Source organism: Rutidosis leptorrhynchoides, chromosome 10 (genome assembly GCF_046630445.1).
Source record: "Rutidosis leptorrhynchoides isolate AG116_Rl617_1_P2 chromosome 10, CSIRO_AGI_Rlap_v1, whole genome shotgun sequence".
NCBI classification, from domain to species: domain Eukaryota; kingdom Viridiplantae; phylum Streptophyta; class Magnoliopsida; order Asterales; family Asteraceae; genus Rutidosis; species Rutidosis leptorrhynchoides.
Window position 1 is genome coordinate 306,863,836 of NC_092342.1, and position 23,359 is coordinate 306,887,194.

Below are 23,359 nucleotides of genomic sequence, written 5' to 3' on the forward strand. Positions count from 1 at the left end.
AAACTAAATAACCCGTTTATTCTATTTATCCTTTCTTCTTCCTGATACCATAATCGACCAGAGCTCTAATCTCGTACATGGTTAATAGTTTCATTAAATTAAAATTTGAAAATGACCCAGAAACAATTAGGGATTAAGTAGATTAATTTGAACAACAAAGAATTAAAAAATATTGCTGTGACTAGAAAAAAATAAACACGATATAAACCCAAATCCCAATTCGAATTTTAAATGTGTTTTAGACGACGATTAAAACATGAAAAAGATGATAAATCATTCCTAGAAACTTTCTCCATTGTTAATTTAACTAGAAACACCATGTTGAATTCAAATTTCATGGAAGAACGATGTTTGACTTTTTAAAATAAAAACTTTGACTTCAAAATTGGAATTCGTTACTAAAAATTGGGACATAAGATTTTCCAGGTAGTTTATTCAAAGGATTCTTAACAGAGTTGCATTAATACATTTCGAAGTTTATTACAAAATCGCTCAAATTGAAAAAAGAAGAAGAAACATGGCAATTAGCCTGTTCTTCATATATTTTAAAATTAAAATCGATAATTTGGAGCTGTTTATGGTATAAGTGATTGGTAATTGAGAATGTGAAAGGATCCGAAACTAATCATCCGGACGTTGTCCATATTGATTACAAACGAATTACAATAGTTGATAACATTGCGAGGTACTTGCCCTCTATATGATACATCTTACAAACGTTGCATTTATTCTTAAAAGGCAATCTATAGTTACATCCAGAATTGACATAATCGCCTGACATTTCATAATATTCAAATGACCTAAACCGCCATTTACTTAATAATAGTCTCTATGAACTTCAATGACTCGAATGCAACGCCTTATGATATAAGTCCTTAATAACCTCAAGTAGTATCCTTAGTACGAGCTAATGCACAGCGGAAGACTTAATTCATACCTGAGAATAACATGCTTTAAAATGTCAACATAAAGTTGGTGAGATATAGGTTTAATGCCGGCAGCGATATATATATATATATAGACCACAAGATTTCATATATAAACATTTTCATAAAAATATTCTAAGTGGTTGAGCACTTGGTAACCATACTTAACATTCAATCACGTCGCATATTCCCTTTAATATGAAATCTTACTACACCGTACCAAGTGTAGTCACAAAACGAAGTACTATGCAACAGTTGAATACTGGTCGTCCAGTCCGGTTGGGGTTGTCAGGCCCGATAGATCTATCAACAGGATTCGCGTTTACAATACCGCTGTAAATATTAGTTACCAAGCTACAGGGAAGTATGCCAGTGGTACAACTCAACGTAGAATATATTTTTCAGTTACTTGTGTCCATATCGTAAAACATAAAATACATGTATTCTCATCCCGAAATATTTAGAGTTTAAAAGTGGGACTATATACTCACTGTTGTCTTGAAGATATAAATATTTTGACTTGGTCTTCCGGTTGATATCACGAACCTATCCATATATAATATATCAATATATTTTCATTTTTAAACAATCGTCACATATATATACTTGTTATACTTTTAATACTTTTAATAATTCCTTAGTCCGTAGTTAGCAGTCCGATGTTAGTAATTCAATTTTAATGGTTCATTTTTAGGTGTTTAATAAACCCCCAATGAAATGAATAAAACCCCCATCGTATATGTATTGGTCGAGATTAATCTTGACCCACGGTACCGGTGTTGTCAAATGACGTGTTGCGTACATAAAGTACCGGTGTTGTCAAATGACGTGTTGCGTACAATCATGGGATCTTATGATTAATCTTCTCGTATTGTTTACGGGTGATCCTGAACCATATAAAATTGAATTATGAGTACATATATATAAAATATCATGTTATCTTAGAAAGATGTGATTTATTTAATTTCTCCCAATTATTTTCGTGGCTAAACTAGTCTTGGATATCCGATTTTGTTTCGGTCATAGTTTCTTCGTTACAACTCCGTTTTTGTTGATTCAACTTGCCATCTCCTTGGATCGAGTCCCTCTTTAAGACTATGAACTGTAAATACGTTAGTTTGTATTCAAAATCACACGGCATAGGTGAAACTTTAGTGAAACTTATGAAGTTAAACATTTTTGTTACAAAAATATCATTTAATGACCATTTTTCTAAAAATACCTATACTTTGAATTAAATCATGAAATTTTTATGTGTTAACATATTTATAGTAAAAATCATTTTTCCAGAAAATAAACCTCCAATTCAAAGTTTAAGATGGTTTTTAATTATCCAACCCAAAACAGTCCCCGGTTGCACTCCGACGTCGTAAAAATAGTTTTTAAGGTATTCTTTGAAAAACCAAGTTTTACCTTGTTAAATTAGCATATATTTAAGTTATATTACAGGTCTTGAAGTATTTTAAAAGTTAAGTTAGAAGGATCTATTTAGTTTGCAAACAAGTTTGAAAACTTTCAAACTATGTTCTTGTTGTTAAAATTTTATACCACAAAATAAGATAGCTATATATATATATGAATCGAATAAGGTTATGAACATAGTTACTACCTCAAGTTCCTTGGACAAGGTTGCTGTAAAAGAGGAGTAAGAACCTAGAACCAAAAGGGTGATGGAAGTGGATGAAAGATTGGAAGTAAGTTTGTGTTCTTAGAAGGATTTCTTGAAGTGTTTTTGTATGGTTTTCTTATGGTGATTAAGTAAGGTTTTTGAAGCTAAATGATGGGGAAAATGCTTGTAGATGATCAAGTATGAAGTTAAGAGTATTTTGAGAGAGAAATGGGAGTGTAAGTATGAGAAAATGGGGTGAAGAAATGGTGTGCATGCATAAAAACGTTTTTAGTATATAAAGAAAAAAAATGATACCTAACTTTGTTTTCTTGCTAAATAATTCATGCTACTTGACAAATGGTTGGTTCCACATGTTTCTTAATCATTTAAGGCTGCTAAGGAGCAGATTTTTATTGGTATATACCAATAGTAAATACATCTAGAAGCTGCGTATGATACGGGTACATATACCCTAAATATACGTGTAGAAATCTTTGAGAAAACGGAACGAGGATTCAAATATAGCTATCTTTTGTGAATATACTTATATTGTTTTATGTATTTAAGTCCTTAAAAGTGATTAAATACATTACTTATACGTTATATGTATAAACATTATAAGTCATAAGTATTTATATCAAATAACGTTATGTATGGTTATTGTTTTGAAAACTTAAGTTAGTAGTTTCAAAATATACTTATAACTTATTGTTATTAATACAAAATGAGATATTAAAACATCCATAAACCATGTTAAATATGTATATATACATATATATACACAAACGTATAATTATCATATGTTATATAGTTCGTGATATCATCGGTCAAACTAGACGGTCAAACGTTGTGTAAAACTCTTTTCGAAAACATAAGTCTCAACAATTTGGATTGCTTATCATGTTGGTAAGGTTTAATTTATGTAAATATTAATCTTATAAGTATAGAACGATCGAAAAAGTGCGGGTCAACTTTAGGGTTTTTGCTTATCGTGTCGGAACCATATAGAGATTAGAGTTTAAATTTGGTCGGAAATTTCCGGGTCGTTACAGTACCCATCCGTTAAAGAAATTTCGTCCTCGAAATTTGGTAGAGGTTGTCATAAATAACAATAGGAATGTTTTCATGACGAATATGAGGTAATAATGAAATTTTATCATTATTGAAAGATTTAGATAAAACGATTTGGTTATGTGAGACGCACGAGCAAAGCTATCACAAAAGAGTGAATTGAGTAAATATAGAATTGTTGTAACCGATGACGTGATTATGATCGATTTCCGGGATTTAAGGGTTTTAAAGAAAATCTTATGTAATAAGATTTAGTTTTGCGGCGATCAGGATCTTCTTTGATTTAACGCGGCAATCTGTTTTGATTTCTTTGTCGAATATTTCACTATAAATTTACCTCCTTCCCTTTCTTTCTTCCCACATCTTCTATTCTTTCTCTTTAGTTCCTACTTTAAGACATTCGCTAATATGCTCCATCCCATTCTAACCCTTGTTATATTTCTAACTTTCATATCTTTCATTCTTCTTTTTCATCTATCACCAGAAGAATCTATTCTCTTTTATCCTTTCCTTGGAATTATAATGTTTTTAATTCTCCCGTGCCTTTACGTTGCAATACGTATTGATATGCACGGTTTGTAGTTTCGGGGTTGTTGTTAGGTTTTATACCTTCCCTTATATTTCGATGTTCCTACTCCCGTCCCTTAAAATCATTGTCATCCACAGTTAATGCTCTCTCTTATTTGCTGTAGTTTATGTTCCTATTTCTATTCTGAGGTTTTGTCCCTTCATTTCTTCTTCCCGTCCTCGAGCCAAGCGAACAATGGTCCGAAATTCGTAGGTAGGAAATTTGGAATGAACCTAGCTATTGGTTTTAGAATGAAATTGTAATGGCACGATCTTGATTCGTTAAATTACTCGAATATTCCGAAAAAATAGAACTATCAAGGTGATACGTTCTATATGTTTGGAGACTTGATAGAAGGTAAGAGCCATGTAACATGGCACATGATGACGGTACTGTGAATCATCACATTCCATTAGAAACTTAACATGACTTACTGTAATATAATGAAGTTGATCAAGTTTCATTATATTATACTAATTCATGCATCAGTTCCCAACACTACTTTAAAACATTCATATTTTAAACTTGGAGGTTTCAAAATTTAGAAATTGACACAGTTTCTTTTATGTTGTAATGCAGATATTACGGAGAGATAAATATTCTCAGATAAGAATAGTTGTGAAAATATCTCCAGAAATATGGAGAATATGTATAACGGAAGATATGAAGATATCTTATAATATCTAAGATATGATGATGATGAAGAATATCATCGGGAGAGGTTTAGAATAAGGGGTAGGGTTTTTACTAATGGTTTCAGCAGACACTGAATCGTTTGAATCCTTTGAAAGCAGATTCAGTTCTTGTTATTTATCCACAACCTCTTTCATACTTTGCTCAAACCGTTTTCCGGTTCCAACTCTTCTCTTTCTCTGAGTTTTATCGACACACTGTGCTTCATCATCAAACTTTTGACTGTTTAAAATCGTTTACAATTTTCGCTGCTTCATCAGCATTTAAAGAACTACTTCATAATTCAGGGTGTTTTTCAGAAACTTCACCTTCGGAGTATGAAATCCTTAGGAATAGACGTTATAGGTATGACTGAGAAGTTTTGTGAGATTTTTAAAATACTAATTGCGGATTCTGCCAAAAAGATGACAAGCTGCTGGTACATGATGTCGTGGAATATGAAAGGTTCTCCGGTAACAATGGTGAAAGGACAAGGTATATATATCGAGGTTATAATAAGAGTGGTCCTACTGAGAAATCAAAGTGGAGCTGTGACAAAATTGACTTATATTGAAAAGAGAAATGTAAGGTTGTTTTTGCCAATGAATGATAAGGAATTTGACGCGGATAAGTTTTAACGATAACTTCGGTTTTGAAAGTTTCAGGTGTATAACTGTATGCATAAATCTTTCTTCCGTAAACGAGGTGCGGCTGGTTCAACTTCTCGATTGAAGTGTTTTCAAGAATCATGAAAGATTTGAACGAGGATTATAATTGTCGAAGTACAAATGAGGTTTAGGATGAAATCAAATGGCAAACTTGAAGAATTATTTAGTTTCATATGTTATAATCAATATTTTAATTTAATTCATTTTAATTGTCCAAAGTTAGCAGTCCAATAGTCCGATGGTTCAATGATTCATATATAATTTAATATATAATATTCGAATTAAATAATACGTATCGTGACCCGTATACCGGTCTCGGTGTCGATCACAACTCAAAGTATATATATATTTTGAAATCAACTCCGACCCTGTATAGCCAACTCCCGCCTTCACATATAGAGTGTCTACGGTTGTTCCGAAATATATATATAGATGGGTCGATATGATAAGTCGAAACCTTGCATACGTGTCCCGTTATTTAAAGTGCGTAAAAGTAAATAACAGAAATTAAATGATGATAAATAAAATTGCGAGAATGTAAATTGCGATAAATTAAATGTTAATCAGTTAACTGGGAACAGTTAGCCGGAACAGTTAGCGTGAAATCCTATCACAATTTCAATTAATTAATTCGTTTGTTTCTAACACTTTTTATTTTTGTCCAATGTTTTCTTCATTATGCCACTTGTTGGATTCTGATAGATCAAAATCCAAATATGAAATTTGAATAGAAATGGTTATTCTGTGGTGAACGGATACGTATATCGGTAGTTGTAAGTAGGATAGTAAATGACCGTTGAATTAGATTTAGAGAATGTACAACGTAACTTATTAATGTGAATTCTAAATATTCCTCGGGTACTACCCACCCGTTAAAATATTTTCATCATTAACAGTTTGTACGATAGAATTTTTAATTACAATCTTTATAAAAATATACTTGCATATATATTTTCTTCAGATGTAATCATAGATTCAATGAGTCAATGAAGTATTAAACTTATTTGATTTATCGTTAATACTAGATTACATAACTTCTAAAGCATTAGAGATTACATAATCGCCAGGTCGAACGAAGATAAATGAGGTAAAACGATACGTAAAGCGAAGATAATCGATGTAGAACGATATATAGAACGAAGATCATACTCGAAGTTCCGATGAGGTTTTTGAGGTATGTGATGTTGATATCCGAGATACAGTTTGTGATGTTGAGATTTTGGGGGTGACAAGATTACTGTCGGCGTTGTTGATAGTGATACAGATTATGCTGCTGGTGCTGCTGCTGGTGTTTGTAACCTTCGCACCGTATTTTCTAAAGCCACTACCCGAGCGCGAAGCTCGTTGACTTCTTCTATTATACCGGGATGATTGACAGTTGGAACGAGCGAATGAACAAGATTCGAAATATAGGATAGTATGTAGTCATGACGAGATACTCTAGAAATGAGCGAGAAAATGGTGTTTCGAATAGGTTCGCCGGTAAGTGCTTCAGGTTCATCGTTAAGAGGACAATTTGGTGGATGGAATGGATCACCTTCTTCTTGCCTCCAGAAATTTAGTATATTACGAACCCATCCCCAATTCATCCAGAATAGATGATGGGAAATTGGTTGATCCATTCCGGTAACGCTGTTCTCGGAGCTCGAATGGAAATCCATATCGGCGAAGCTATCGAAGTCGGAGGAATTTGAGCTGGATGAAGAATCCATCTTGTATGGTCGGAGAAATGAATTTTTGGTTTGGAATAGATTATAGGAGTTGGGTTTGGTACTCTTCAATACATAATTTACATATGTATATATAATATCAAAATCCCATGAATTACGGAGAATCTTTGAAATACGTCAGGCAATGTCTATAGTAACAGATACGCTAGGATATGAATTTTGTCTATACACTATCAATGCACTAAATGCAGTAAGACGTGTCTAGACTTAAGAATGATAAGCAGGCAGTTCCCTAAGGATGATAAGCAGATGATTTCCGACTAGGATTGATAAGCAAAACTTTTGACAGGCAGACACGGTCAAAGTCCAGACTCACTTAATGTATCCTAACAACTACTAGTTAGACACACTAATGCAAGGCCTGGTTCGCTAAGACCAACGCTCTGATACCAACTGAAAGGATCCGAAACTAATCATCCGGACGTTGTCCATATTGATTACAAACGAATTACAATAGTTGATAACATTGCGAGGTACTTGCCCTCTATATGATACATCTTACAAACGTTGCATTTATTCTTAAAAGGCAATCTATAGTTACATCCAGAATTGACATAATCGCCTGACATTTCATAATATTCAAATGACCTAAACCGCCATTTACTTAATAATAGTCTCTATGAACTTCAATGACTCGAATGCAACGCCTTATGATATAAGTCCTTAATAGCCTCAAGTAGTATCCTTAGTACGAGCTAATGCATAGCGGAAGACTTAATTCATACCTGAGAATAACATGCTTTAAAATGTCAACATAAAGTTGGTGAGATATAGGTTTAATGCAGGCAGCGATATATATATATATATAGACCACAAGATTTCATATATAAACATTTTCATAAAAATATTCTAAGTGGTTGAGCACTTGGTAACCATACTTAACATTCAATCACGTCGCATATTCCCTTTAATATGAAATCTTACTACACCGTACCAAGTGTAGTCACAAAACGAAGTACTGTGCAACAGTTGAATACTGGTCGTCCAGTCCGGTTGGGGTTGTCAGGCCCGATAGATCTATCAACAGGATTCGCGTTTACAATACCGCTGTAAATATTAGTTACCAAGCTACAGGGAAGTATGCCAGTGGTACAACTCAACGTAGAATATATTTTTCAGTTACTTGTGTCCATATCGTAAAACATAAAATACATGTATTCTCATCCCGAAATATTTAGAGTTTAAAAGTGGGACTATATACTCACTGTTGTCTTGAAGATATAAATATTTTGACTTGGTCTTCCGGTTGATATCACGAACCTATCCATATATAATATATCAATATATTTTCATTTTTAAACAATCGTCACATATATATACTTGTTATACTTTTAATACTTTTAATAATTCCTTAGTCCGTAGTTAGCAGTCCGATGTTAGTAATTCAATTTTAATGGTTCATTTTTAGGTGTTTAATAAACCCCCAATGAAATGAATAAAACCCCCATCGTATATGTATTGGTCGAGATTAATCTTGACCCACGGTACCGGTGTTGTCAAATGACGTGTTGCGTACATAAAGTACCGGTGTTGTCAAATGACGTGTTGCGTACAATCATGGGATCTTATGATTAATCTTCTCGTATTGTTTACGGGTGATCCTGAACCATATAAAATTGAATTATGAGTACATATATATAAAATATCATGTTATCTTAGAAAGATGTGATTTATTTAATTTCTCCCAATTATTTTCGTGGCTAAACTAGTCTTGGATATCCGATTTTGTTTCGGTCATAGTTTCTTCGTTACAACTCCGTTTTTGTTGATTCAACTTGCCATCTCCTTGGATCGAGTCCCTCTTTAAGACTATGAACTGTAAATACGTTAGTTTGTATTCAAAATCACACGGCATAGGTGAAACTTTAGTGAAACTTATGAAGTTAAACATTTTTGTTACAAAAATATCATTTAATGACCATTTTTCTAAAAATACCTATACTTTGAATTAAATCATGAAATTTTTATGTGTTAACATATTTATAGTAAAAATCATTTTTCCAGAAAATAAACCTCCAATTCAAAGTTTAAGATGGTTTTTAATTATCCAACCCAAAACAGTCCCCGGTTGCACTCCGACGTCGTAAAAATAGTTTTTAAGGTATTCTTTGAAAAACCAAGTTTTACCTTGTTAAATTAGCATATATTTAAGTTATATTACAGGTCTTGAAGTATTTTAAAAGTTAAGTTAGAAGGATCTATTTAGTTTGCAAACAAGTTTGAAAACTTTCAAACTATGTTCTTGTTGTTAAAATTTTATACCACAAAATAAGATAGCTATATATATATGAATCGAATAAGGTTATGAACATAGTTACTACCTCAAGTTCCTTGGACAAGGTTGCTGTAAAAGAGGAGTAAGAACCTAGAACCAAAAGGGTGATGGAAGTGGATGAAAGATTGGAAGTAAGTTTGTGTTCTTAGAAGGATTTCTTGAAGTGTTTTTGTATGGTTTTCTTATGGTGATTAAGTAAGGTTTTTGAAGCTAAATGATGGGGAAAATGCTTGTAGATGATCAAGTATGAAGTTAAGAGTATTTTGAGAGAGAAATGGGAGTGTAAGTATGAGAAAATGGGGTGAAGAAATGGTGTGCATGCATAAAAACGTTTTTAGTATATAAAGAAAAAAAATGATACCTAACTTTGTTTTCTTGCTAAATAATTCATGCTACTTGACAAATGGTTGGTTCCACATGTTTCTTAATCATTTAAGGCTGCTAAGGAGCAGATTTTTATTGGTATATACCAATAGTAAATACATCTAGAAGCTGCGTATGATATGGGTACATATACCCTAAATATACGTGTAGAAATCTTTGAGAAAACGGAACGAGGATTCAAATATAGCTATCTTTTGTGAATATACTTATATTGTTTTATGTATTTAAGTCCTTAAAAGTGATTAAATACATTACTTATACGTTATATGTATAAACATTATAAGTCATAAGTATTTATATCAAATAACGTTAGGTATGGTTATTGTTTTGAAAACTTAAGTTAGTAGTTTCAAAATATACTTATAACTTATTGTTATTAATACAAAATGAGATATTAAAACATCCATAAACCATGTTAAATATGTATATATACATATATATACACAAACGTATAATTATCATATGTTATATAGTTCGTGATATCATCGGTCAAACTAGACGGTCAAACGTTGTGTAAAACTCTTTTCGAAAACATAAGTCTCAACAATTTGGATTGCTTATCATGTTGGTAAGGTTTAATTTATGTAAATATTAATCTTATAAGTATAGAACGATCGAAAAAGTGCGGGTCAACTTTAGGGTTTTTGCTTATCGTGTCGGAACCATATAGAGATTAGAGTTTAAATTTGGTCGGAAATTTCCGGGTCGTTACAGAATGTGAAGTTACTTTGCTTAATTTACAACTGAAATCAATCGCTATATAGAAAAATGGAGGTCGACATCCTTTACAGAAAATAAATAAATAAAAGAAAATAGAAGATAGAGATTGTTAACAAATTTTGGAATGGCTCTAGTGATTATATACTGATTTGTACGATTTTTGGCAATCTCCTACAGCTAGAAACGATTTAAAACAGAATCTTCTTTTCCAATTTATTATATACAATTTTTATATAAATGATATTAATAAATAATGAATTAATCATTTATAATTATAATTATATTAATTATAATAAAAAAAAATATTAATAATAATAATGATTCTTAAAACATAATAGATATACTATCTTAATAATACACTTAATACTACAAATAATAATAAGAATAATAATAATACTAATACTAGTAATTAATAATAATTATATAAAAAAATAATTTTATTATTATTGATAATATACTAAATATAATAAACTTAAAAATAATGATAATAATAATATGATGATATTGAAAATTTTTAATAAGTTTAATAATGATAATGATAAAAATAACAAAAATGTTAACAATAATAAAAGGTATTAGTTCCTAATAATAATATTAAATTATAATAGTATTGACTTATCTTAATAATAATGTTAATAATATCAAATAATACAAATAATATAAAAGACATAACAAGTTACATGTATTCTATTTTTATATTATAACCTTAATGATACCTATAATACTATTAATAATTATTGTAATAATAATATAACAACTTATATTTATATTCATTTTCATGATACTATTAATTATACTGTTATATGTGTTAATATTGAAAGTAATAATATTATTATTATAAAAATTATAATTTAACTTATAATTAAATTTATTATATTAGATATTAATATTACATGCTTTTAATTATATGATATGTATAAGAAAAATAATAATAATAATAATTCTTAATGTCAATAGTTAATAATAAAAATTCTTAATTCAAATGATTAAATTTTTATTATTTCTCATTATATATGTATACACATTTATTTATAAACAATTTGTTCGTGAATAGTCGGGAGTAGTCAAAGGTTTAAGTGTATATATGTAACAGTTCAAACTTTTTGAGACTCAACCTTACAGACTTTGCTTATCGTGTCGAAATCAAATAAAGATTAAGTTTAAATTTGGTCGGCAATTCCCGGGTCATCACATAACCTATATATTATCAAATCATAATAATAGACAACAAGATTTCATATTTCAATACATCCCATACATAGAGATAAAAGTCATTCATACGGTGAACACCTGGTAACCGACATTAACAAGATGCATATAGAATATCCCCATCATTCCGGGACACCCATCGGACATGATAAAATCGAAGTACTAAAGCATTCCAAATTCCAGAATGGGGCTTGTTGGGCCCGATAGATCTATCTTTAGGATTCACGTTAATTTGGGGGTCTGTTCCCAAATTCTTAGGCTACCAAGCTAAAAAGGGGCATATTCAGCTTCGATCATTCACCCATATAAAGTAGTTTCATTTACTTGTGTCTATTTCGTAAAATATTTACAAAATTGCATGTATTCTCATCCCAAAATATTAGATTTTAAAAGTGGGACTATAACTCACTTTCACATATTTTTACTTCGTCGGGAAGTAAGACTTGGCCACTGGTCGATTCACGAACCTATAACAAATATGTACATATATATCAAAGTATGTTCAAAATATATTTTCAACATTTTTAATACGTTTTACTATTTTAAGTTTATTAAGTCAGCTGTCCTCGTTAGTAACCTACAACTAGTTGTTCACAGTTAGATGTACAGAAATAAATCGATATATATTATCTTGAATCAATCTACGACCCAGTGTATACACGTCTCAGGCTAGATCACAACTCAAAGTATATATATTTTTGGAATCAACTTCAACCCTGTATAGATAACTCCAACATTACTGCATATAGAGTGTCTATGGTTGTTCCAAATAACATATATACATAGGTAGATATGATATGTCAAAATATTTTCATACGTGTCTATGGTATCCCAAGATTACATAATATATTAGAATACATGTATAATACAAATTGAGTTAGCTAGGATATGATTAATATAGATTTGTAACCAATTTTCACGTAGCTACAACAAGCAAAAATATCCAATATTGTTTTACCCATAACTTCTTCGTTTTAAATCCGTTTTGAGTGAATATAATTGCTATGGTTTCATATTTAACTTAATTTTATGAATCTATACAGAAAAAGTATAAGTTTATAGTTGGAAATACAGGTTACAAGTCATTTTTGTAAAGGTAGTCATTTAAGTCGAAAGAACGACGTCTAGATGACCATTTTGGCAAACATACTTCCACTTTGAGTTTAACCATGATTTTTGGATATAGTTTCATGTTCATAAGAAAAATCATTTTCCCAGAAGAACAATTTTTAAATCAAAGTTTATCATAGTTTTTAATTAACTAACCCAAAACAGCCCACGGTGTTACTACGACGGCGTATATCTAGTTTTACGATGTTTTTCGTGTTTTCAGGTTTTAAATCATTAAGTTAGCATATCATATAGATATATAAAATGTGTCTAGTTGATTTTAAAAGTAAAGTTAGAAGGATTAACTTTTGTTTGCGAACAAGTTTAGATTTAACTAAACTATGTTCTAGTGATTACAAGTTTAAACCTTTGAATAAGGTAGTTTTATATATATGAATCGAATGATGTTATGAACATCATTACTACCTCAGGTTTTGTGGATAAACGTACTGGAAATGATAAAAATAGATCTAGCTTCAAAGGATCCTTGGATGGCTTGAAAGTTCTTGAAGCAAAATCATGACACGAAAACAAGTTCAAGTAAGATTTCCACTCGAAATAGGATTGTTATAGTTATAGAAATTGAATCAAAGTTTGAATATGAGTATTACCTTGTATTAGAAAGATATTTTACTGTAAATAAGAAAGATTTCTTGAGGTTGGATGATCACTTTACAAGATTGGAAGTAAGCTAGCAAACTTAGAAGTATTCTTGATTTTATGAAACTAGAACTTATAGAATTGATGAAGAACTCTTAGAACTTGCAGATAGAACTTGAGAGGGATCAATTAGATGAAGAAAATTGAAGAATGAAAGTGTTTGTAGGTGTTTATGGTCGTTGGTATATGGATTAGATATAAAGGATGTGTAATCTTGTTTACATGTAAATAAGTCATGAATGATTACTAATATTTTTGTAATTTTATGAGATATTTCATGCTAGTTGCCAAATGATGGTTCCCACATGTGTTAGGTGACTCACATGGGCTGCTAAGAGCTGATCATTGAAGTGTATATACCAATAGTACATACATCTAAAAGCTGTGTATTGTACGAGTACGAATACGGGTGCATACGAGTAGAATTCTTGATGAAACTGAACGAGGATGTAATTGTAAGCATTTTTTTAAGTAGAAGTATTTTTATAAGTGTCTTGAAGTCTTTCAAAAGTGTATGAATACATATTAAAACACTACATGTATATACATTTTAACTGAGTCGTTAAGTCATCGTTAGTCGTTACATGTAAATGTTGTTTTGAAACCTTTAGGTTAACGATCTTGTTAAATGTTGTTAACCCATTGTTTATTATATCTAAAGAGATGTTAAATTATTACATTATAATGATATTATGATATATTAATATATCTTAGTATGATATATATACAGTTAAATGTTGTTACAACGATAATCGTTACATATATGTCTCGTTTTGAAATCATTAAGTTAGTAGTCTTGTTTTTACATATGTAGTTTATTGTTAATACACTTAATGACATGTTTACTTATCATATATCATGATTAAACATAGTGTATCAATATCTTAATATGATTCATATGTATTTAGTAAGACGTTGTTATAACGATAATCGTTATATATATCGTTTCGAGTTTCTTAATTCAATAAACTCAATTTTATGTATATAACTCATTGTTAAAATACCTAATGAGATACTTACTTATCATAATATCATGTTAACTATATATATAATCATATATATGTCATCATATAGTTTTTATAAGTTTTAACGTTCGTGAATCACCGGTCAACTTGGGTGGTAAATTGTCTATATGAAACCTATTTCAATTAATCAAGTCTTAACAAGTTTGATTGCTTAACATGTTGGAAACACTTAATCATGTAAATAACAATTTCATTTAATATATATAAACATGGAAAAATTCGGGTCACTACAAAGACCACCACTCTGATACCACATGAAGCGACCCGTCCAAATCCATAAGGACGAATACAATAACATATGGTTACATTGCGAGGTATTTGACCTCTATATGATACATTTTACAAACATTGCATTCTTTTTTAAAAGACAGACTTTCATTACATTGAAAGTTGACAAGCATGCATACCATTTTATAATATCCAAACTATAAATAACCTAATCTGTCATTTACTTAATAATAATCTTTATTGAACTCAACGACTTGAATGCAACGTCTTTTGAAATATGCCATGAGTGACTCCAAGTAATATCTTTAAAATTAGCAAATGCACAGCGGAAGATTTCTTTCAAACCTGAGAATAAACATGCTTTCAAGTGTCAAACAAAAGTTTGGTGAGTTCATTAGTTTATCCTAATCAATCATTTCCATAATTTTAATAGACCACAAGATTTTATTTTTCCATAAATATACATCTCATATCAGGCATTTCGCAAACTGAATAGAGATAAAAATCATTCATATGGATTGAACACCTGGTAATCGACCTTATCAAGATGCATATAGAATATCCCCATCATTCCGGGACAACCTTCGGACATGATATTTTCGAAGTACTAAAGCATCCGGTACTTTAGATGGGGCTTGTTGGGTCCGATAGATCTATCTTTACGATTCGCGTCAATTAGGGTGTCTGTTCCCTAATTCTTAGATTACCAGACTAAAAGGGCATATTCGATTTCGATCATTCAACCATATAATGTAGTTTCGATTACTTGTGTCTATTTCGTCAAACAATTATAAAAGCGCATGTATTCTCAGTCCCAAAAATATATATTGCAAAAGCATTTAAAAAGGGAGCAAATGAAACTCACAATACTGTATTTTGTAGTAAAAATACATATGACGACACTGAACAATGCAAGGTTGGCCTTAGATTCACGAACCTATATATATATATATATATATATATATATATATATATATATATATATATATATATATATATATATATATATATATATATATATATATATATATATATATATATATATATATATATATAATGGTTAATATCTGTCTAACAATCAAGGTCAAGTCATAGTGTACCACAATCCTAATGCTCGAGATCGATATGCAAAAGTCAACAAAAGTCAATTTGACTCAAAATGATTTCCAAATCTATACATGTTTATTATATAACTTAAATATAGTCGTTTTATAAATATATAAATATATTTAACGGATTTTATTAGAGTAATTAATATAAATCATTTATTTATAAATAAAAGTTTATTTTAAAATTTATATATGATAAAAATATAATTTTATATATCTTAAGTAATAAAATTTATAAAGTTCACTTAATATCATAAAAATATAATGATATGTATTATTAATGTAATTATATTACATATGGTACAAATATCTTTGTATTACATATTTATTTGATAAAATAATAATGATAATAATAATAATGAACAAAAGTTGTATTATTTTGTAATAATAATAGTTATTAATTATTTTAATAATGATAATAATAATAACAATAATAATAATAATAATAACATTATTTATGTTTATTAATGATAATAATAATTTTAATATAAGTATTATAATCATGTTAATGATAATAATAGTGATAATAATATTGTTGTTATTAATAACACTCATAATATTCATAAAATGCTACTTTTTAATGAATACATTTCCTAACAAATATGATAATCTTAATAATAACGATACTTTTTAATATTAACAATAATAATAATAATAATCATTTTATTAATAATAATGATAACGATATTTTATAAATATAATGCTATTTCTATTAAAAATGATAATTTTAATAAAAATGATAGTTTTAATATAAATGATATTTTTAATAATGATAATAATGATGATAAAAATAATGAAATCGATATTTTTCTCTCAAATCAATATCTTACAATATTTTAATTTTATCATGATACTCATACTCATTATTTCCTAATCAATTTGTTTAATAGCTTTTAGTTCTCTTTTATATCGCATTCATAATATAATAATGATAATAATATTAATCATGATAATTAAATGATACTAATATTAGTTTTGATAATAATTATGATAATACTGATGATAATACTAATAATTACTATAATGATAATAATAATAGTAATAACTTAGTTATAATTACGATAGTATTAATAATATCCATAACGATTTTTAATGATAATATTTATATTGATAATGATAATGATAATAATAATAATTATTATTATTAGATAATAATAATAACGACGATAATAACGATGATAGTAATAATAATAATCATTTTAATAATAATACTTAAAATTATAGATAATTCAATTGACTATATCTTTTAATCCGTTCATCGAAACCATACGAGTTCTAAATGAAAAGTTCATAATTTTTCGCCAGCTTTTCAACGACATGCATATCATATATCTTATCTCAGTAGCATATGTATCTAACTCATGAACTATCGTAAACTATTTAACGACAATAATAAATATACAAGCATGCATAATCCTATATACTTGAGCACTAGTCAGGGATACACTATTAATATATAAAAGTTAAGTTATGAGTGCTCACGTATCAATATTGAGATTCAATATTGCAGAAAAGTACGTAGACGCGATGGAGATGATATACACTAGATTGACCTCACGAGCATACCCCCGAACCATACCCATAATCTCCAAAGCTATAACCCATAATTTCCTTAGCTTTATCCCGCTCGTAAAACCCGTTTTGAAATGACACAACCATACCCTCGTCGTAGTATTTTATGTATAAATAATACTAATACATAATACTACTAATAATAATGATAATAATAAGATTAATAATAATAATAATAATAATAATAATAATAATAATAATAATAATAATAATAATAATAATAATAATAATAATAATAATAATAATAATAATGATAATAAAATAAATAATATAAAGAGTAATATATATATATATATATATATATATATATATATATATATATATATATATATATATATATATATATATATATATATATATTAGAGAGAGATTGAGAGAAAATATAAGAATGAAACTGGAACCAGACTCGCTCGATTTATAGAAGTGGCCTGACATTCCCATCCATGTGATCGCATGGATGTTGTGAGTGTCCTTCATGCGATCGCATGGACATCATTTACAGCTCACATTCATTTGTTTGATCCTGCCGACACCGTTTAATTATTATTAATTATAAATAATTAATTAATTAATCTATATAATTAATTAAATATTATATTATATTTAGGTGCATAGTAAACTTATAAAATTAGTTCCAATGATTCGTACGTTGTCGCTTGACTAACTTCTGGCTCCGGTTTCTCGAACGCATTTTCGTACGCTTAGAAAACTTATATTAAACGATACGCGACGTGAACCTTTATCAAAAACTAGACTTAAGTTACCAATAAACTATATCACTCTAAATGTAATTTGAACGTTCGAGTGTTGGTCATTTGCTTCTATAGATCGACATCTCATTATATATACGTACGATAATATTAATTTAAATCAACTCATTTTTGTATCTAGTTAATATTATATTTAATTACTCTGTAAAATATATCTATATTATATATCTTCTCAAAGAAAATATAATTTTGTACCTATTATATAGGATTAAAATATTTATTTCTTAATATTATATTTTAGTTTTCCAAAAGTGATTATATTTCAAAGCTCATTTTAAATAACAGAAATATATTATGTCGTATCACGTTTATGTTTTTGAAATAATATATATATTTGTAAATTTATAATACAAAGCTTTAATTAAGTTTTACGAACTTCATAAACAATTTATCTTATAAAACGTTTTAATAACAAAGTTCTTTTTAACCGTTTCTGTACGTTTGAAACTTAATTAAATAGATATGTAAGTTTTGTTTTTCAAACTAGATATTTTTAAGAATCATTTTGTTAAAAGATTAAAATAAGGGAAATCGTTATATCGTATTTTGAAAAGTAAAATTTATATATATAATAGGTTTCAAGTTTTTTTTTATATAAAATTACTAACTATTGATGAAGCATGAGATAAAGTCTAAAGGTTAAATGAATGTACGAAATTATTTTAAGGTAAAACGTCGATATTTATTTTATAAGTTATCTATATCCCATAACTTTACTTTCATCTTAAATAATATTACAGTTAAATAGTTGACGCATATAAATAGGATATCGAACAGGAACTACACTAACACTTGTCTAGTTCTCGTTAATTGACACTTTTGCTCTTATTTGTAAATCACTTTACCAATTATTCCGAATACCGTTAAAAGGAAAGGTTTCCTAAATCAAAGTGGACCTCTCAACAGAGACTCGTAATCATACAATGTATCTGATAAATCAATCATTTGATATTATCTTCTAATTCCATCGATAACTATATTGAAACAAATACGTTTATGTAAAGTATTATACGTTTAATACTTTGTTAATATTCCCAAGTTATTATATATACATATACCTATATATACATAATCATATCCAATTAAATAATGGTTCGTGAATCGTCGGAATTTGGTCGAGGTTAAATGAATGTATGAACATAGTTTAAAATTCTTGAGATTCAACTTAACAAACTTTGCTTATCATGTCAGAATAATATAAATATAAAGTTTAAATTTGGTCGGAAATTTCCGGGTTGTCACAATTTCACCTAGGCCCGATTATAGGATGTTACATACAAAACTACACGAAGTGAATATTACACTAAATTGAGATACCCGACCGGGTTGGATAACCACGTTTGCTGATCTAGCTTCTTTCCTGTCACTATATTTGAAATCCAATCAAATAATAAGGTTTGTATTTCATTGAGAGCAACCGGGATTTTCCAACTTTTGTCACCGAATACCTTAATGTTCCGATTTTTCCAAATGACATACACACCAATCCATTTAATGGCTATCCATAAGGAGTTACCAAGACTCGACATTGATGAAGATACATTATTCTCTCTAAGAAGCTCGACAATATTATGATTGTTGAATGCACCCGATTTCCACCAATTGAAAATACGACCCCAAAGATCACTCGCAAATTTGCATGAAACAAGAGCATGCTCCACTGTTTCTAATCCACCATCACAAACCGGACAACGTACACTATGAAGATCTATACCACGTTTATCAAGTTCGACTCTCGTGGGAAACCTATTCTTTAAAGCTCTCCAAACAAAAATCTCCAATTTTTTCGGTACAAAGTTGTTTCGGATAGTACCTTGATGTTAAGAGAAATCATTCAGGAGCTTATCACTGATTGCATTAGATAACACACTGACCTTGAATTCACCATTGGACACGATTGACCTCCTCAGCTTGACTTTACTGTTGCGGTCTAAAGAAACATTCGCTAGAAGGCTTTTTAAGGACTGGAATTCGTTTAGTACCCTTCCTGAAAGATCACGTCACCAACTCCAAGAAGCAATTAACCCATTATCTCATGTACCCAATCGTTCTCTAATGGTTGCATAAGGGAGTAACTCAAGTCGATATAACCTTGGGAAAAGATTACTCAACTTGTCATTACCACACCACAGCTCTTTCCTGAAAAGCGTATCACCACCGTCACCAACTGATTTTTCGAAGGATTCTTTGTAGTGTACCCGCAGATCTTCAAGATCTTTTCCTGCTTGTACAATGTTATGTAATACACCAAACTTAGGGGACAAATCGTCATTCAATCACAAACCACCGCAAGCGCCATGGATATTACGGATTACCTTAGTCCAAAGTGAGTCGTTTTCGGTTTTAAACCTCCACCACCACTTTCCTAATAATGTAAGGTTTTTACTTTTTAAATACCAGATGTTTAACCCCCCTTCCCATAAAAATTTAAGACTTGTTCCCATTTGCCCCACGACATTTTAGAACTCGAACCCGACTCGCCCCAAAAGAAAGAACGTCTTACACTCTCTAGTAATTTGATCACACATGGCAGGGCACGATAGAGCGAGAAGTAGTATAATGGAAAACTCAAGATAACCGATTTAATCAAACTATTCTTCCTCCAAAGGACATCGATAGCATTTTCCAACCCGAAAGTCTACTATTTAACTTATCAACGACCGAATGCCAATATTTTAGCCTATTCATTTTAGCACTGATAGGTAGACCAAGGTAAACGAAGGGGAAATTACCTACTTGACATCCCATGTGATGGGCTACAATATTGACCTTCTAATGCTCAACCCCTATTCCAAAAACACTACTCTTGTGGATGTTAACCGTTAAGCCCGATGCAAGTTCAAAACATTTGAGAAGATTTCGTAGATTAAAAGCATTTATTTGACTCCATTCCCCAAAAAAAGCGTATCGTCCGCATATTGAAGGTGAGAAACAGTAACCTTATCTTTCTCGACCTCTATTCCTTTTAACAAACCTTTATCCAAACCTGCTTTCGTGAGAATATTTAACCTGGCCGTCCGCTAGAATAAAAAGAAAAGGTGAAAGCGGGCCGCGTTGCCTAATACCACGACCGAGCCAGAATTCAGCGGTGGGAGATCCATTAACCAAAACAGAGATCGAAGCCGACTTTAGGCATGCAAGTATCCAACTTCTTCATTTACAACCAAAACCCATGCATTTCATAACATCGATTAAAAAGTTCCAATTTAGGCTATCAAAAGCCTTTTCGAAGTCTGCCTTTGAGATGAAACCTTTTTTCTGATTATCCTTAAGAAAGTCAATAGTTTAATTAACAATCAAGGCGCCATCAAGAATGAACCGTCCTTTTAAAAAGGCGCTATGCTCCGGACCAATTAAAGCGGGTAGAACCTTCCGAAGACGATTTGCAAGTATTTTGGCAACTATTTTATAATAGCTACCAATGAGGCTAATGAGCCGGTTGATATGCCCAAATTGAACAGTTTATTTATGCGGTGTCGTTAGGTCGAAAAATGTCAATTCAAGATATCAACAGAAGAAGTTAATTGTTTAATTTATATATGCTGGGCCTAAATCTATTATTCCTTCCTATGGGTTAGCAAGGGCAAATATGACCTCGGGTCGTTCTTTGAGCGGTCGAATTAGAAACGGAGCTTATTCAGATAATTTAATGATTAAGATGTGTTTGTACACAATTTAGTATCCAAGAGTAGTGGCCAGGTACACCTTTTATGGAGAGGCAGGATCCTTTTGGTCCCAATAAATTGGCGACTGTTCAGAAAATCCAACAACCAAGTCCAACTGGTTTATTCTATACACCACTTTATCCGGAATATCAAATTATGTAAAAGCAATAGCTGGGTTGATTTAATTTATAATTGTATTTAAAATATTAAAGCAATTTAATGAAAATAAGCTAGCTAGCATGCATCAGCTAAGGACAGAGAAGACGTGGTTCACCATTATTTAAGATAACGTAGTGTTGGGATGATTGCGAGACACTCATTGGATAGATATACCTAGGTTTAAACACTAGATTCCTTACTAATTGATTTCTCGATTAGCATGTCACGAGGAAATAGGCTATCGTGATTCTGATCGGATGGACTATGCTAAACCCAGACGATTTATCTGGTTTAAGGATATAAGCGGCCCATCTTGCATGCAATACATACCTTGGTCGCACGAATAAAGTAGCATAGCCATATAATATCCAACCTTTCTTAACACCTTAGCATATGACCCAAGTGAGTGGTTATAATTGTGTTTCGAATTCCTTTCTGTCAATGGTTTGGTAAAATCTAAGGATTTGTTGACAAATTAGAACCTCTGATAGTTCTCAGTCATCCTTAAAGATTTATAAGATTAGTTTGTATTGTAGTGCGTACATTCCCATTTATGATTTAAACCAGCCCTTACTTAAATCTACCCAATATATCCCTTAGTTATACTCCATGTACTAGACTTATAGTGGTTCCATAGCTTCTAACCTTGACCATGCTCAAGTGGTCCTATAGTACATCGACATGAGCCTTATACTCTTGACCAATGTCTTGATCTGGTCCTACAGTAATTCCCCATGTACTTTATAGTATTTTCGATGGGTTCATACCTTGACCAATGTATAAACAAAGATAATTAATTACCTTATAATTGTCGACTTTATAAAACGTTTTAATCACGTTTATTGGTGGAAGGACGATAATAACGAGGTTTAATATCATAGACAGAAAGCAACTACGAAAAACAATAATCATCCCTAACTAATATTAATAAATCATGGCAAACAATCAAGCAATTACTCACACATCATGACAACAAGCATTTCTAATATTAATAAATCAAAAACATCGAACAAGAATATTATAATAAATTAATAAAAGAAAGGATAGATGTTACCGAAAAATGTCGACAGAATAACACTTATATTTCTTTATAATATCCATAGTGTTACAATGCTTGAAAGCTTCTACTACTAACTACGTACTATTCTCCTATTGATCACTAGAGAGCGACAATAGAGAGATAATTATTTTCCTAACCTCTGTACTTTTCTCTCTCTAGAATCTAGAGA

General features: G+C 30.3%; 1 protein-coding gene across 1 annotated transcript; it reads right to left on the reverse strand.

Moving 5' to 3' along the window:
* Positions 1 to 19,604: 19,604 nt before the first annotated feature.
* On the reverse strand, positions 19,605 to 22,491 carry LOC139871219 (uncharacterized). The gene is made up of 4 exons (XM_071858955.1): positions 22,461 to 22,491; positions 20,348 to 20,527; positions 20,181 to 20,293; positions 19,605 to 20,081 (listed from the first exon to the last, which is right to left on the reverse strand). Exons 1-4 carry the CDS (start codon positions 22,489 to 22,491, stop codon positions 19,605 to 19,607), a joined length of 801 nt encoding a protein of 266 aa, XP_071715056.1.
* Between the last annotated feature and the right edge of the window lie 868 nt (positions 22,492 to 23,359).

Coding starts and splice junctions, on each gene's coding strand:
- LOC139871219 (XM_071858955.1), bottom strand. CDS start 22,491: ATGGCTATGCTACTTTATTCGTGCGACCAAG. Junction 20,528..22,460: donor ACTTTATTCGTGCGACCAAG/GTATGTATTGCA, acceptor TTGTACAAGCAG/GAAAAGATCTTGAAGATCTG. Junction 20,082..20,180: donor TGTCCAATGGTGAATTCAAG/GTCAGTGTGTTA, acceptor AAAAAATTGGAG/ATTTTTGTTTGGAGAGCTTT.